We start from the raw sequence: 18,568 nt of genomic DNA on the forward strand, positions 1-18,568 counted from the left end.
CCATTGACGTCTACCCGTAGCCAACTGAATAGAATTTGTACTTTGTACCCTTACTTCTGCGAGCTGCGCCTAGATCTTTCAAATTTCTCTTTATTTATTTCCTTTCGATCAGATTTCCAGTTAAAATTTTGTAAAATTCTTACTCTCATGCCTTCTGGTTATATGATCTGCACAACCGAACCTCCTAAACTTAATTACCCTAGCAATACTAAAAAATGAAATGAAATGAAATGAGAATTTTACGTCCCACGGTTATGCCGGCTAGGGTAAAGGAGACGGTGATGATGAGAAATAAATGAAATGTTGGAATAAAGGAAGTGGGAGGAAACGGGAGATCCCGAGGAAACCCACAAACATGGTGTTTGTCCACCACAAAATTCATCTGACGTGAGCTGGGATCGAACCAGGGACCCTGGAACAGAGGTGAACGCTCTACCACTGAGCCACCGCGGCCCTAGAAATATTAAATATGCTGTAAAATTATGCAGTTCTTCTTCATGAAATTTCCTGCATTCCCCATTCCCGTCCCTCTTGGATCTGACTATTCATTTCAGAATTTTATTTTCAAATGCTTCCACTGAGCATTTTTTCCTCAGAGTAGATCTAAGCGTCCATTTTGGCACCCATACACCACATCAGGCATAATTATCTTTCGATATATTTTAAGCTTCAACATTCTGCTTTAAAACTTGACAAATCAATCATTCTTTTCATAAATTATATCGTCAAACCTTGCCTTTTGGAAATGTGGACGCAGCCATGAGCGCCTGAAGGGGAGGAAGGGTTCCCGGTCCCCGCTGGCTCCCGAAAGTGTATACGTAATATAGCAACCATGGAGATGGCCCCCATAGAAAATTTTCTTCGGTAGCAACCATGGAGATGGCCCCCATAGAAAATTTTCTTCGGTAGCAACCATGGAGATGGCCCCCATAGAAAATTTTCTTCGGGCGCCACTGGACGCAGATATTATATTATTAAAGGAAATATTAAGCAAAGTTAATCCTTATTAGCACTTGTTGTAATTTTAAATTAACGATGTGTTCCTCATACATATTGGATTTTTAAATAATGAAAAGACACTTGATAACAGTTGTTTGTATTATTTAAACCTTTTTCCTTGACTCATCGCACACAAGTTTCATACCAAACTGAACAATGAACTTTACACGATTTTTATCTTTCCGGTTTGTAGTGACGGAGCGCGGAATAGTGCATCATTGTCATCTATTTTCTGTACGAATGGAGTTTCACGACAGAACAGCGTGTTGTAAAACTTATCATAAATGAAATGAATGTTATGTGAAATGTGTTGTCAACGTAATGCATCAAATTAGTTGACTGTGATGCAGGAACATATCCACGGGGGGCTAGGGGGCCACCTCCCCCTAAATTTTCACTGCCTCCCCTAAAATTTTCACGGTAGGCTTGCAAATGAACTATAATATCGTGATGAACTATAATATAATTGGATCGTCCCCCCCCCCAACTTTTACCGGGCTCCCCAACTTCTACCGCCTTCCCCCAGACTTTTGGGCTGACTACGGGCCTGCTGTGATGAGACTGATTGCTAAATTTGAGAAACTCCGTTCGGTTGTGGACAAGGGCGCCCATCAGGGGGGTAAGGTGGGGCGCTTGTGCCCCCTAGAAGAAATTGTACTTCAGAATATCGAAAATCGAATAGAATTTTTACATTAGTTACAGCAAAATTTGGAACTATTTTTGAAACGTCACTTATACTTGCCCTCTCTTGGAAACCACAACATGGGCGCCCTTGGTTGTGGACATTAAACCCTCGGGCGTCCTCGTGTTAGTCTTTCTGTGAAAAACATCACCATCGTGAATTGTAAAGTTGCTGCAAGTTCGGTGAAATCTATTCGCCAACGTTCACAATAATTGAATATTTCCAGAACCAGCATGCAACGAATTTTGAAAGATAACAGATGAAAATCGTGTAACGTTCAGTGCTGCCAACTCACTAGAACAGAAATGGCGGGTGTTCCAAAAGTTGCGTAGTGAGACACCCTTTATATTGCATTATCATAGGTAGAAGAAAGTTATTCTATGCAACGAATTACTGGCAGTTGTGCTATAAGAGTGCGGTTAAGTAATCTTACTGCAAACCATGGGAACCAATCCTATAGTCTTGAAATTTAAGCTTTTATTAATAATACAAGTATTGAACAGTACTTACTTCAATTTCATTACTATTCCTTTTGTGAAAGATCGGTATAAATTGAAAGCAATGAAACAATTGTGTGTCTTTCAGTGTCTTGTAATTTTACGCTGTACAAGGCTCCAAAAGACATTAGAGAGTGTTATCTTAGCTTCGTTTCTTTCTGTCTGTTACAGTATTTCTCCACAACCTCTCATTGAAACTGCGTCAGCCATCTAGCCGTGAGCGCAAGATTTAAGTTTACAGGAGTTTTCGGTTTTTTTTTTTTATTTTTTTTAACATTGACCCAAAAGACACAGTGGCTCAGTGGCGACCATCACCTCCTGTGCTAGTAGTCTCTAGTTCGATCCCAGGAACAGTAAGTTTGTGATTAATAACAACGTGTTCATGAGTTTTTTTTATTATTATCCCGTGAGTTTTTTTTATAACATTGTGCTCCGTTTTGTTTCATATTCTCATTTCACAATGAATTGGGTAGGGGGGGGCATTCAGATGCAGAAGGTATATATATGAGGATTTTAAGACAAATTGCATTCAAATTATGCCAAATATTGTATATTCAAAAATACAATAGGGGGGCTCAGATGAACTTTGGGGGATCCCGCCCCCCCCCCCGGCCCCCAGGATCGGCGCTCTTGGGTAAAAGTAGATCTGAAAAGGTAGGGGGACGATAGGTAGCAGAATGACGTCAGGCCGTTCAGTCCATCTTTGCCCATTGTAATTTTTCAGGAAGTGGGGGGGGGACTCCGTACATATTTTTTCGAGGCGGCGACGGCGTTCCCCCGTGTACCCCCTCACTTTTACCCCTGATAATGGTGTCTTCCCACTTGCGACAGTCCTATTAGCGACAGGAACTGTTAACTGTCCTATGAGCGACCGATTCGATCTGTTAACTGCTCTATGAGTCACCGATTCGTTCATACTAAGATAATGGAAGAAGATAAGGTTCTCCCTTTTTTTTCATTTTATTCATAGAGTCTTAGGAAGTCTAAAAAGTATATAGTTAGCGAAACTGTTACACATTTAAGTTTTTCAAAATAAAATATATTACTGTGCTTAGTGTGTGATTAGATTTGAATCAAATTAAATACAGAAAACAGAGCTTTAGAAGAAAGGGGATATTACAACTGGATTTTCAATAATTACATAGGAATATACTTTTCATGGAAATATCCCTGTTGTCTCGTTAAGTTATTTGATATGTTTTATGTCAAATCTAACTCAAAATTAAAATAAGTTTTATTTGCACTCACAATAGAAGAAAAATATATTTGACGAACAGTATCACTGGCACGTACATATTTCATACCAAGGTTGTTCGGTCGCTAATAACGCCACAGGCAAACATATTTTACGAGATGGAATCATATCATCTTCCATCATCTCAATGTAAATGAATCGGTCGCTTATAGGACAGATAATAGTTCCTGTCGCTAATAGGACTGTCGCTTCTGGGATTAATTCCTGATAATAGCCAGGCATTAAAACTAAATGAGTTCATCATGTTTGTATCCACGGGGGGCTAGGGTGCCCGGACCCAATAAATTTTTACTGCTGCCCTAAACTTTTCATGATAGGGTTGCAAATGAACTATAATATGGTTGGATCGGCAACCCTAAGTTCTACAGCCCCCTCCCCCCTACATTTTTGGACCGGGATTTCATTTCATTTCATTTTACATTGAACAATATTTTGTTAATAAGTAAGAACTGTCTATCAGTTTCAGAAGTGAATTTTGAGCCCAGTGATCTCCTCTTGTTACGCCACTGTGCTTGCCTAATCCAATGCAACCCTTTCAACAGACATCTACATCAGAGTTGCCAACTTCAGGAGAACAAAATATATCGATTTTCGTCTTTAAAATTATCATATATTACACAAAATTATCGTATATTCATTATTCACGTCATACTTATAGAAATAATTATAATACTACTAATAATAGCAAGAATATATAATAAACTTATCTAGTGATCTTCAGTTTCGAGCTCCAATTTGACGTCACTGTTATCACCATTCATTTTAATCCTTATTTAACACTACTACTCGAAAAAGCAACATTTCCACCTTCTCGCAAACGTAATTGAATTTAAAGAATAGATGGGCAGGGATAGCTACCATTCAGTGCCGTGCCGTGAAAAATCAGCACCCGGGGCGAGAGTATACGACGGCGCCCCCGTACATATGGGTGAGGTCGATAGACCAGCGCCACCATGGTTGGTACGAAAATTTTCAAAAATAAACTCTGTTTTTCCTTGATTTTGAGCACTTTTTATTACTTTTTCCTTCCATTTTATACATGTTCACATGCATTTTCTTAACATGAGTAGGGTCTAACATTATAGGACCACTTCCTAAAGCAGGAAGAGGAGTTAAGGACATACTAGTTATATTCTAAGTAACTTTTTCTCTTTTTTTCTTCTTTCCTTTTCTTTTTTCCTCCCGAATTTTGCGCCCCCTTACTCCGGCGCCCGGGGCCGTCGCGTCATTTATTTTAGCGGGTATAACTGTTAAAAACCTGAATGTGTGTGTATTTTATAATTGTTTAATGCACGTTTATAATTTATTTGTACATTGAAACACTGCGAAAAGGTACGCGTTTCAAAATTATCGTACCCAGGTTTATTCACCTATTACCTCAAAAGCATTATCGTATATAGCATAAAGTTCAAACTATCATATATCACGGTAAATTATCGTATGGTTGACAAGAATTATTTCTACATCCTATTTAAAAATATAAGCTATGTTTATATTTAACTCGTGGTTTGGATTAAATTCAGATAAACTCTCTCTCAATTATTAGAAGTTTGTAAAAAAAATCATCTAGAAGAATTGACGAATGTGATTGTTGTAGTGTATGATAGAATAAAAGGAAGACAGAAATTAGTGCTTGTTCAAGTGTAGTGGTGATATTGAATACAAAACTATTTTCAAATGGCTGGTGTTACATCAGAACGTATATTGCGGTGGAAGTAAGTATATTGAGGAAATTGTGAATTACCGGTGTATGGAGAATTGTACAGAATAATGGCAAACATCGTGTAATAATATATTCCCCCTTCGAAGCTCCACTGCAGCGAACCCCTTGCATTCGTGCTTTTTAATGACAACCTAGCAGTAAGCCTGCCATATTTTTTTTTATTAGAATACGGGACACCTTCGATCTCCGCCCCTTCCCTTCCGAACTTTACAACGCAATACATTTTTTTGGAAATATTTTCACTGCATTATTTGAATGTAGCGCAATCTGTTCTCAGGAAACTTTATGCTTCTGAAGTGTTCTTTACTTCCATGAGACTTTTATTTGATGTTATTTATAATGTTATTTAAGAATCTAGCAGACGAAAGAAAATCATGAACTTACAATGTCCTACATGGACACAACAGTTCGCATTCTAGAATGGCTCAAGGAAATTAATTGTTGTCCTTACAAAAAAAAAAAAAAAAAAATGATGATGATGATGATGATGATAATGGGTTTTCACACAAATAATCTTAGTACATGAAATTTTATTCGTATACTGTATGAAATATAATTTTCTTTTTTTAAACACTGAACGTTACATCTTTCTGATATTGATATCGATAAGCTGATATTGAGAGCAGAAATAGGACGGGGCTAAAATACGGGACAATTGCCTGTCCCAACTAAATTGACGGGGACGTGGGACATTTGGGTCCAAAATTAGGACTGTCCCGTTTTTTACGGGACGTATGGCTGGCTTACTAGCACGAGTTGGTTAATGTTTTCTGAACAAGAGTCTTTTTATGGTATAGGTTCAGGTGGCGCTGCTTAACGGAATAAATGACAATGCTTTTATTATCGAATTGAATTACTTTCCCCTCTTATGTATATGTCATCACCTAAGGAATAAAGATCATTATATTTAGTGGCTGAACTTGCCCAGGGACAGGATTGGCTCAACAACAGAGGCTGCTTCACAGCTTTATACGTTGATGACTTCTGAATTCCATTTATTTCAGTTTGTTTATTTTATTATACGATGACAGTACTGTTCTACTCTTAGAAAGCTCAGCGTAATGTCTCACTGCAGAATTGTTTAACACATTTAAGATGCCTACTTTTACGTTTCAATTAGATATTTAAGCATTTTGTCATGAAACTTAAACAATATTGCACTTGTGAGTGTAGCATTTACTCGACATATTGTAATGCGTGATACATAGCATACATCGAGCAATATTTCTAAAGCTAACCCTTATTCTAGTTAGTTAATTACTGAGATACGAAGCTGTAGTGCGCGTCACGCGAGTGCCTGTGCTCCTGACATCTTTTCGTGTTTTCGTGAAAATATAAACTGTTATTCCCCACATCTTAAATAAACATTGAAATAAACATTTATTACAGTGTTTGCGAACATTTAAGTGCTGTGCCGAACTCTAGTGACTGTGAAAGTGCGGTGCAGTGTGCATGTTGCATGCGTAGCTAGCAGTAGAGTTGGTAGTTAGCAACAAAGCACGGCAGCACTATAACCGCCATTTCGACGAACAAGAACAGTTTTGTTCAGCAAGTTGCGTGGCCCCGAGACGACAGAAACCAAGAACCTGCTTCTGATTGGTCGGAGAGACGCAGGTGCGAGAGCCAATCAGAAGCCAGCATTCGCTAGCAGCACACACAAAAGAGCAGGACCATCGTCGGTCGAGCCAAAGGAGGAACAGCAGTGATCATCAAGCAGCATATACCACACGACATACTTCAACTCCCTGCGCTGCAATCCATCGAGGCCTCAGGAATCACTATCCATTCCCCTGATGGTCCCTTACATCTCCTATCAGTATATAGGCCACCAGACAGGCTCATCAGTGCTCAAGATCTGCAGCTGTTAAGAAGACTAGGCCACCGAGTATTCCTGGGAGGGGACTTGAACTGCAAACACCCGGCCTGGAACTCGAGAGTCTCCAATCAAAACGGCCGGCGCCTCCACCAGCTCCTCAGGCAAATTGATCTCCTACCGGCAGCACCGAGGGAGCCAACGCACTTCCCAAGGAATGGGGGACTCCCTGATGTCCTCGACATTACGCTCACTGCTAACGCAGCTATCACAGAGGGACCGGATGTGATTCATGATCTCCAATCGGACCATATCCCGGTGGTACTCACACTAGCGACAAGGCATCACGTCTCAACCCGCAGGATTCCAACGATCAAGGAAATAAACTGGCAGGAGTACACCAGACTGCTAGCAGAGATGGTTGACCCCAGACATCCTCTACAAACTCCGGAGGACATCGACACTGCAGTCCAGGACCTAACCGCTGCGATGAAATCCGCCCTTACACTGGCTACCACCACAAGCGACAGACCCCAACCCCAGCCGGATCCTGGTGACTTGCGGACCACAGCCCTCATCCATATGAAACGCTGGGTCAGAAGAAGATGGCAAACAACTCGCAACCACCAATACAAGGCTCTCTGGAACGACCTTACAACCAGAGTCAAGAAGAGACTCCAGAGAAGAAATATGGAAAAGTGGGACCAGAAGATCCGTGGAATGGAGACACCATCGCCAGAGTTCTGGAAACTCCTTCGCTCATTGAGCAAACCCTCAGGCCCACCCAGGACACAGCCTCTACGCGGACCTCAAGGACTGGTGTACTCACCTCAAGAACAGGCAGACCTATTTGCAGCACACTGGGAGAATGTCTTCCAGGAGCATAACATACAACCCGACCGACGCACAACAGAAACAGTGGCACGAAGCATACAGATCCTAGAGCAACCAGAGCCATACCCAGCAGACCAACTAGTGACTCCCAGGGAAGTCCAGAAGATTGTCAGGAAGCTCAACACACAGCGAGCAGCAGGTCCTGATAGAATTCCACCAGCGGCAATCAAACACGCTCCGCGTAAAGTCATGGTACTCCTGTGTCGCATCACAAACGCAATTCTACAAACTGGCCACTATCCTACCAACTGGAAAGAAGCGCGCCTGATCATGATCCCCAAGTCAAAAGGCACAAGAACGGACCTCAGAAACCACCGTCCCATAAGCTTGCTCAGTCATCTCAGCAAGGTTGTGGAGCGCATCCTCCAGAAGAAACTGACTCAGTGCGTCGCGGACCGGAACATCATTCCTCACCACCAGTTCGGCTTTCGAGCTGGACACAGTACTACGCTGCAACTGGTCCGAGCAGTAGAAACAATCACCCAACAATTTAACGAAGGCGGTCACACACTAGGCTTGTTCTTAGACGTGGAAAAAGCCTTCGATCGAGTGTGGCATGATGGACTTCTGTATAAGATGACCTCAGCTGGCATCCCCAGATACCTCACCCGAATAGTGAAGAGCTACCTCTCCAACAGGAGCTTCCGAGTCTTTCACTCCGGAGCAAACACAGATCCGAGGCCAATACGAGCAGGAGTACCACAAGGGTCATGCATTTCACCCTTGCTGTACAACATCTACACAGCAGACCTGCCCACCACAACCGCAACGATGACAGCGACGTTCGCGGACGACACTGCATTGTTCGCCAGCAACAGAAACCACAGGTACGCGGAAATGGCTCTTAGGAGACACATCGCCCTCCTTGAGACATGGACGCGGAACTGGAAAATAAAGATCAACACGGACAAAAATGCCCTGGTGGACTTCAACAGGAAACGAGCCCCGAAGGAATACAACATTACGTATCAAGGGACTCCGCTACGACTGCAGCAGAGTGCCAGATACCTGGGTATACTCTTGGACCAAAAACTCACCTTCCGGCAGCACCTGACAGATACCACAGACAGAGCGAACCGGAGATTCCGTGCCCTGCTGCCTATCTTCCTCACCAGACAACTATCCCACGAGGCGAGAAGGAATGTGTACATAGTATACATTCGGCCACTTCTGCTCTACGCCCATCAAGCATGGGAACACGCAGCGCAAAGCCACCTCAGACCGCTGCAAGTTGTCCAGAATAGGGCAGCAAGGGCAATAACAGGACACTCGATGGATACAAGAGTCGACCAGATCCACGAAGACCTCAATCTGCCGCTCCTCAGCGAAACAAGACGCAGCCTTTCAGCGACCTTCTGGGCCCGAACACGACAACACGAAAACCCTGCAGTCACCGACCTAGCGAGACCACCGCCACCAGCCAGAAGACACCACAGGATGCCTCAACCCCAGTAGTCGCCCAGATCTTCCCAAGCCAGAGTCTGCGACAGTAGCAGACTCCAACACCAGAAACGCTGGACCACCAATCACACACAACTATCACAGATGGAAGGCAAGGGCTTCGGCCCGGTACTTCAGACCAACACGCCATGACACTGCCACTGCCACTGCCACCTAGCTCAGTTGCCCGCTGGAGCGGGAGCCCGGCTCATAGGCTGGGGAAAAATAAAAATTAGGTCCTGTTCCCATAAATAATAAAAGATCCCAGCAATACGGCTAAAAGAAAAACTGGCCGCTAGGAGCTCGTCCAATACGTTCCTAGACAGCGTTTAGACGTCAGCCAAGAAATGAAACAAAACACTCAGGTCGCCCCCCCCCCCAAGAAGCAGTGATCCACATACAAACCAAGTGCCTCCCGTCAGGAAACCACCCGCAGGACCGGAACCAAGCCTTGCGAAACAACTAAAAGCTATGAGTTTTAGTAACTTAGGCTCTGTTCAACGCCGCAGAACAACCCGTCAGGCTAAATTGGTTCCTATGAGTCTCGAGGAACTCCACGCCCTCACGGCTCAAACCACTTCTACCCCTCACATGAACGAAACAGCTGACAGTGCAACCGTCCACGCGGATGCCCCCCAGATCCAAGATCAGTCCATCGAGATGGCAGGGTCCAGTGATGAAGAATACGACCCTACCGATAGCGCAGGAGAGTTCCAACACCCCAAGAAGAAAGCGAAAAGAAGACCAGAAAGTAGCATTACGCCACCTGTTGAATTCAGGAACTCTTTCTCGGCGCTGGACACCACCAACGACCCATACAACGCTGGGGGTGGTCAAACACCCACCGAATATGAAGAAGAAAATCCGGAGGACACCGTCCGCAGCAGGAAGATACCCCCCCTCTTCATATATGACGTCCAGAAAAGACATACTTTCATAAAAACGCTAACCGCAAACTGCAAGGATCCCTACAAAATTCTGCAACCGAGTGCATACATAAAAATCCACTGCACCACCTGGCGCGACTTTGAAATGATGGAAGCCTTCTGCATCCAGACCGGACAATCATTTGCCACAGAACTTCCGAAACAAACACGCCCAATCAAAGTAGTCATCCGGAAGATGCCACTCGACACTCCAACGGCTGACATACTACAGGACTTGAAGGACCAGGGGTTCACCCCAACCAATGTGGTCCAGATGAGGGGACGCAGTGACCCGTCTGGCAACAGGCCCCTGTTTCCGCTATTCCTTGTTACTTTACCCAAGGACCCAACGAACAACAAGATTTACGATCTCAAGTACCTTCTTAGTTACAGAGTGGCAGTGGAACCCTACAAGGGTCAGTCAAGTCTCCAATGCTACCGATGCCAACGAGTAGGGCACACCACGCAAACATGCAGGGCGACCCCTCGCTGCATCAAATGCGAAGAATCCCATCTCTCCACGGAATGTCCGAAGAAAACGAGGGACACTCCGGCAAAATGTTGTAACTGCGGAGGCGAACACCCCGCCAACTACATGGGCTGTCCCATGCTCAAGGCGGCCAAAGCCAAGAGGAAACAGCCAACCCAACCACCAGCTAAGTCGGACCCTCCCTCAAACTCTGATACCAGCCGCAGAAGAAACAACGCTACATCTTACGCAGGAGCAGTCACGCCGGAAGACAAGAACAACACCAACCAGAAAACCAGGAGGCCCCCCAACCAAGAAACAAAGAAAAATCAAACAACCCAGGACAACTCCCAATCCAGCGAAGAAGACACCGAGGACAAACGCACTGAACCATCATTGGCAGACACATTCAAAGAGATCCGAGAACTCTTCTCGGGCCTCAATCTTCGTTCAATGCTAGAAAAGCTGCGAGTAGGACTCCGGACGGTGAAAGAAACGACAGACCCACTAAGCAAAATCACCATCATGTTTGAGGTAGTCGCGTCCATCCTTGACGATGGCACCGACTAAAAGAAGACTCAACAGACAAGTCAAAGTGCTGCACTGGAACGCAGAAGGAATCCAAAAGAAGAAGAACAACCTGGAGGACTTTCTCCGCAGAGAAGAAGTGGATATAGCCCTATTGTCAGAGACCCACCTAAAACCACACCTTACCCTAAAAATCCGCAACTACTCCACCATCCGTACCGACCGTCCCGACCGACCCCTTGGAGGAACAGCAATTCTAATCAAAGACAGTATCCCGTACGACCCTCTCCCTCTACCACCTCTACAATCCCTGGAAGCTACAGGGATCACCCTCCACTCAGCTAATGGACCGATAATAATAATAGCAGCCTACAAGCCTCACAACAACAATTCACAGATCAGCCAACTTCTGGAGGACAATCAGAGCCTCACCACACCAACACATAGCCACCATAGGAACGGCCAACCCAAGAAGACGAACTTACAAGATGCCGCACCCCTAAAACGCACAACCACTAAACTGACATAGGAACAGCAAAAGAGGAGCGCGACAGTTGCGTCCTCTCTCACAACAAATACGCACGCAAAACAAACGACAGTCAACAACACAAATGGAAGGCAAGGGCCCAAGCCCGGTACTTAAATCAACCACAAAAACCGCCAAGAAATCTCTGCTCTGCTGCTCTAGTTAGTTATTGTACTATCCGACAACCTCTCGACACAGGAAAGTTAATTAGTGATGACCTATACTAACAAAGCAATTTATTACCGTAGTCAACTCTAGTACACTCTTCGTTATACGTTCTTATACTTTATAATATCATATAATTAGCAACCTTCTGATCATCAGATTTGTTTTCACACGTCCTTCTTTAGACTGTTTGACTCACAAACCCTTGTGTCTCAGGTTCATAATGTAATTATGTATGAGTCGGTAAATTTCAAAGCTGTCACTGACATATCGTGGTCTTCGTATTTAGAGGTACCTGCTATTTTCTGTACATTTATTACGAATATTTAACGCGTTATTCTTAATATTCTGCGATTGGTGCACAACGCGTATTAAAGAGGGATGGTCAGTATTCTCTAGGGTGTAGATCTGACACCCTACCGGCAGGGGTGCTCAATTGTCAAAGAACATTTAGTGTATCCTCTTGGGTCCGGAATGGAATCTTAGACCCTAACACACTCTTGTACCTTAAAAGTAAGAGACGTAATGGAGGAAATCTTTGTTCCAGGCTTTATCCTTTACTGGGTGCAGGTTTTATCCTACCAGAGGAGCCGCCTCTCCCAAATGGCCATTGTCTTTAAAAAGTGACAGTATACATCGGCCATTGTGCCCGGAAATGCACGGTGTACCTCTTCCGTAAATAGAGTACTTAGAAGGCCCTAAAGAGAGAGGGTGCGGTGGACTCTCCCAAATGATGACCTACACGTACTATTGGGTTCGGAAGGTACCATAGCTACAATGTTTACACGGCACGTAAACAAGTAGTCTCGGATTGTTTGAACGAACCTACCAGGAGACAAAACTTCGGTGGATTTCCAAATAGCCATGTCTGAACGCAGACGTTCTTCATCAGTCATTGGTTCTGGTAATGTACGGTGTAACTCTACAGTCATTGCAGGAAATCCTGTATTACTTAGACGATCCTATCGAGGAGCGGGAAAATGTCAGTCTACTGCTTAGGTAAATGTTTCCGACCCCATAGAAAGGAGGAATCTCTCCGGGATAAGAGTCTGATATCAAATCCAAATATTGAGTTAATGCATACTAATGGATCCGGGATGAGATACAAGAATGTCTCGACGTGTTCGCAGTATCTCTAAGCGGAAAATGGTAACCATTGTACGATACAGGTAGGTAGAGCCGAGAATTATCAAGCCTACTCCCCTGGGGCTCTCAGATTGGGTTAAACTCTGCCAGGTTGTGGTCAAACCGAGGTATGTAGTAGCTAGTGGTTGTACTGGCGGGAGATGAGTTTGCCTTTTAAATTTTGCAGAGTATGGAAGGGCCTGACTCGCCATCAGGGCCGACTCGAGCGGTAGGATAAATTGGTAGGCACTTTGAACTCCATTCTGTCCGTGCAGTGGGTCTATCGCACTCCCTTGATATGAGACCGTGGCTACTCGTGTATGCAAATGCCAGGGTCAAGAACAAACCTTAAGGTGTACTCAACGCACAAGATTAACGTCCAATGAATGAGGAAGCACGGGTTAGATGGTAATCGGCACCACCACAATAACAAGACCTATAGGCAGCAGATCGTTGTAGGTGGCGAATCAATACGTTCTGGTAGACCACTCCATCTCTATCATTAATCATTATTGCAATATTTTGTTTAATTAGGGAGAACACAACTTCCACAACTTCCATGGACACTACGCCCCTGGTGTCATTACACGAAAATGGAGAAAAGTAATAATAATTCTCTGTTCCTAGCAAACATGTAATCTTGAGTACATGAAAATCATTCTTGGCAAGAAAAAGTACATTACCATAAGCTGGAGGCTGCTGTCATCTTAAAACCGAGGCTATATGACACAGTGGTGGCTATCAGCGGATGTCACATAGGTAAAATTTTAACTTTTGAAACTAGAAAATAAGGAAGGAAAGCATCATATAGCTTCAGAAAGCTAAGTATAAAAGTTAGTATATTCGGTAAGATTTATTATTGCAGCTTCCAGCGACAAAATTTAAATTTTTACCTAAGTGACTTCTCTCAGGAGTTGACAATGACTAAGATGAGGTCAATTCGAACCGTATAGCCTATTTCCTGAAATGGAAATAAACCTTCAGCTAATTAATTAGTGTCTCTTAGTGGCTATCTGGAAAATAAATCACAATTCAGTTTATGATCGAAGATCATGTGGTTCGAACTACCACCTAATGCTATAAGATTACGTCTCATATAACCATAGTGTTGAAATAGGGTATTACACTCTAAATCAACTAAACAACCAATTCAAAATTGAGTTGTGCTAAAGTGTGTGTGTTCTAGAAAACATTTTTATTTAGTTACTGACCATGAAGGTGTTGTTGATATATATATGCCAAAAATTTAGGGGGGCCCGGCCCCCCTAGACCCCCCTTATATATATATCACCCCATTATCATCATCATCATTATAGGTATTTTGTCGTTATTTGTAGACCACGTGCTGTAACTCAGAAGCTTCCATGCTCCAGGTGTTTCAGTTAACCTCTTAACGTACCATTTTACGATTTTTCTCTTCTGATATCGTCCCTCAACTATACCTTCCCTCGCCCCCTCTTTCTTACTACCATATCCTCTACTCTCCATAGCCGACCACCATACCGGAATCCTGGTAATCCTGGTCCTTAGTTCGATACCAGCTCGTGCCAAGTGAGTTTCGTGATGGACAAACACCGTGTGCGTGTGTTTTTCCGGGGTTCTCCCGTTTCCTCATACTTTCTTCAGTCTGCCATTCCATTCATTTCTCATCATCCCCGTCTCCTTTAGCCTAGCCGGCATAACATGGGACGTAAAACTTAAAGATTTCATTTTTTTTATACCACAGTACTTTCATATTATATAGTTCCTTTTCAACTAATGTCCCAACCAGTTTATCTTCCTCTCCTCAATTCGTCTAAAACTGTTCTTTTCTTTCGGACTCTCTCACTCGTTCTCTGTTTGACCCAGCTAATTCTTTCAATTCTTCTCCATACTCACATTTCGAAAGATCCTAGTTTTATTGCTTTTGCGTAATGTCCATGTTTCTGCCCCACAGAGTACAACGCACAACACAAATTAGTTCATGTTTTTTTTTCTTAACTCTTAATACAAAGACCCACAAAATAAACTTTTCCTCCTCTTAAAGGCTTCTTTCGCTGTTCCTATCCTTGCTTTTATTTCACATTCACTAATCTTATGTATTCTATATCGCTCACTAATGATGTTCATTAATAATACTAGCCAGGTATAGAAAACAAGTCCGCTGTTCTATTTTCTCCCACCGTTCTTCTTTATATAACATGATAAGTAAAATATGTCCTTACCTTGTCCTCTGGCTGTATGCTGAGTCTTCGCCTGGGGTAGACCTGAACATTCAGGACCTCACCCCCCACAGGAACATTCTCCGAAACTCGGACAAACTTCAGGTACTCTCCAGGAGGATAGAATTGACAACCTGGAAAGTACAAAACAAAATTTTTAATATGAAGCATCTCCCAAGGGATGTGAAACAGAAAATTTTGTAAGACAAATGTAATTATTACCAATAGCTTTATTAACCTATATAATCTGTATAACGATATACTATGTAACACTGTAATTAGGCCTGTGCCTGTTGTGTTATATGTCAATAAATCTAATATAAAAAAATACATTTCCGTGTAGGAACGCCAATCTTGGGGAGCAAGCGGATCCGTGTCTCTTCAAGGATTGCATGGGACATTCAGAATTTTGATATCTTTGCTTCGAAATCTGACAATGAAACAAATATACCTATATGTTTCTCCCCAAAGTGATACAGAAATTGGTGTTGTTGGTTCTTCTTTTTTAAAGAGTGCGCAATAATTCCTGTCACGAAGTTGGCGCAAGCGCACAAGCACAGCAGCTGCTCGATTTCGGCTGTGAAGTAACATCGAAAGCGATAACGCGTGTGCAAAGTGTTTGTGTACTGGTAAGGGGAAGATAGTAGAAAATCAAATTAAACGACAGGAAACCGTTACGTTTTTACTGGCCAATGGACATGATATCAAGCTGATTGTTCATCATTTTCAAGAGCAAGGAATAAATTTTTGGACCATCTACAGAGCAAAACAGCAGACGTCACGTACAAACCATCATCAGGGCGAATTCTTTTTGTGAAGACTGTGCACAATGCTGCAAAGTTGAAACGGTTGCTCATAAACAATTTGTTGCTATGTAACTGTGAGGCTGCACAGAAACTAGTGGCTCGAGGCCAGTGTATGTGGTATCAAGAAAGATACTTGCATCGTAACAAAGATTAAATAACCTGCTATACTGAATGAAAAATAATTAGGGTACATGTGCAAAATGTCATTGGAAATGGCTGTACAGGCATCTAGTAAAATTAGGTGGTCAAAACTTCATCATAATGGATGACAAAACTTAATTGCCTTTTGACTCAACAGAGACATCAGGTTAAGAATTCTGGAATGATATTCCGAATATTAATATTCATGTTTGCTTGAAACTGACAGGCAAGAAAATGTTCTCTGCCAAATTTCTGATGTGACAGTCTATTACTGTGGATAGTATCATCAGTAAATCTTGCATCACTAAAAGTTCTTTGAATGGCCAGATCTTTGAAGAGCATTATTCGTGGTCCTTTTTTTGAAATTTTGGCACTCTCTAGCGAACGGAGACGCCCCCCTGTTTTGGCCTGATCTTGGAACAAACCATTCATGACGTTCAGCAATTTCTGAAGCTGACTACTTTGTACCTAATTAGAAAAGTCCACCAAACGTCTCCTTTTAATGACCAATCGAGAAGTGCAAGACATTGTGTAAGGTTGTATACTGGTGGAACGGAAAGAATATCCACAGATCTAGCAACTGTCAAACGTATATGAAATGAAAACGTATTTCCAAGACAGTGGCAGCTGAATACGGGCCAAAAACTTGTTTTCAATCTTCGAAAGTGACCTCTGCAAAGCGGATGATAATAGGATTCATTCACTGAATACATTAATCGTTTTCTTCTAACAAAATATTTGTTTCTGTGCGTGTAAGTTTGTACATATACTGCATGGCATTTCCTTACACTTATGTTTGCAATTTGCGACAAGAATTCCTGTGCACCCGTTTAACTTTCTTGCTAAATAAATGTTCAGTTGAATCAGTAATACCAACTCGTCGGAAAAATCAAATTTCGTGGGATTTTTTAACATGAATTTCTTGAAAAGAGATCAAAGAAATTTTTTATCGAAATTGGAAATATACCTAGGTATATGGAATTTTTCACGTATGTCAAATCCGTGTCAACAATTTTTTTAGAGGAGAAAAATAGTCATAATGAGTCATTAATAAGCATGAAGTCAGTGTTGTCAACTTTGTTTTTTTTTTTTTAATCAGGAAAGTTTATGGTACTGAGAAAGTGGTGTTTGAAGTGTGTAATACTCAAAAATCAACCACCAAGAAACGAAAATTGTACTCTGGAATTTAAAGGAAAAAAAAAGAATAGAATAATGAACGAATGACCGAAAGAAAGAAAAGAACATATTAAACGATAAACAACCAACTTCCAAAACATTCCACAGAAAATACAAAGAAAATACAGTGTATGAAAAACCAAGTTAGTATCGTTAGGCTCAATATGAGGTGTTCGCACCCAGACTTAATGAAGACACTGCGCTTCTGATGAATAATAATAATAATAATAATAATAATAATAATAATAATAATAATAATAATAATAATAATAATAATAATAATAAAAAGTTTTTGATTAAGGAAATACTTATTCACATAAACTATTCTTTACACATACAAGACCGAACAGTTTTATGTTCATATTTTATTACTGTATTATTATTAGTAGTATACTAGTAGTATTAGTAGTAGTAGTAGTAGTATAACGATTGAAATTCAAAGCAAAATGGGATTTTCTAACTTTTAAGAGAGGATGTTATAAGTTTCCAGGTTGGCATCACTGAATAGAATTAACTCGCACTAACAAATTGGTCTTTATGGAATTTCAGAGTTATATAGTTACAAAGAAAAGCTAGCGCAATTTTACTGTACAATAAACGTATTCTTAGAACGCTAAATCGATTCCGAAAAAAAAGTGCTTCTTGGTGTCTCTTATTGTTTTCGACCTACATTGAAACCGGAAGTTGTTTCCGGTTTTCCAGTTTTAGTAGAGAGTTAGGTATTCGAATGAAATATATTCTTGACATATTTATATAGTATAATTCTATATTGTGTTAGTTATTCTTAAATTGTGTTCTTAATAAACATATGTGTTTGTGAGTGCGTGTGTGTGTGTTTTGTGTTTATGTATGTCCGTGTGTACTATGAATCAATGTATCGTGCTTTTTTTTTATTGTATCAAATAATTTTCAACCTTTCGTTAGTAGTTAGGTGTAAGAGAGGAGGGCCATATGGCCCTAACCTCGCTGCGGTAGAGAAAAGGCAATAAATAAATAAATTCCTGGAACACCTAATTTATTGCAGAAAACAGCTTCTTCGTATCTGTTATAGTTTTTGCTCTATGTAATTCTACATTGAAACCGGAAGTTGAAGAGAATTTCTATCACTTCCGGTTTTAGTAAACGAAGAGTTAAGCGTGCAAATGAATTGTATTCTTGGGACGCTTAATCGACTGCAAAACATTTTTCTATGTATTATATTC

The 18,568-nt window shown here is 41.8% G+C and overlaps 1 protein-coding gene across 3 annotated transcripts in view; it reads right to left on the reverse strand.

Moving 5' to 3' along the window:
- The window catches only part of Cad89D (cadherin 89D), a 379,672-nt gene that overhangs the window by 193,108 nt on the left and 167,996 nt on the right, over positions 1–18,568 (reverse strand). For all 3 annotated transcript variants that reach the window (XM_081729479.1, XM_081729481.1, XM_081729480.1), the window contains exon 3: positions 15,247–15,377. In XM_081729479.1, coding sequence (XP_081585605.1) covers positions 15,247–15,377 — 131 coding nt within the window. The remainder of the gene's footprint in view (positions 1–15,246; positions 15,378–18,568) is intronic.

This window comes from Thermobia domestica, chromosome 10, assembly GCF_964235325.1.
Source record: "Thermobia domestica chromosome 10, izTheDome1.hap1.1, whole genome shotgun sequence".
Lineage (NCBI taxonomy): Eukaryota > Metazoa > Arthropoda > Insecta > Zygentoma > Lepismatidae > Thermobia > Thermobia domestica.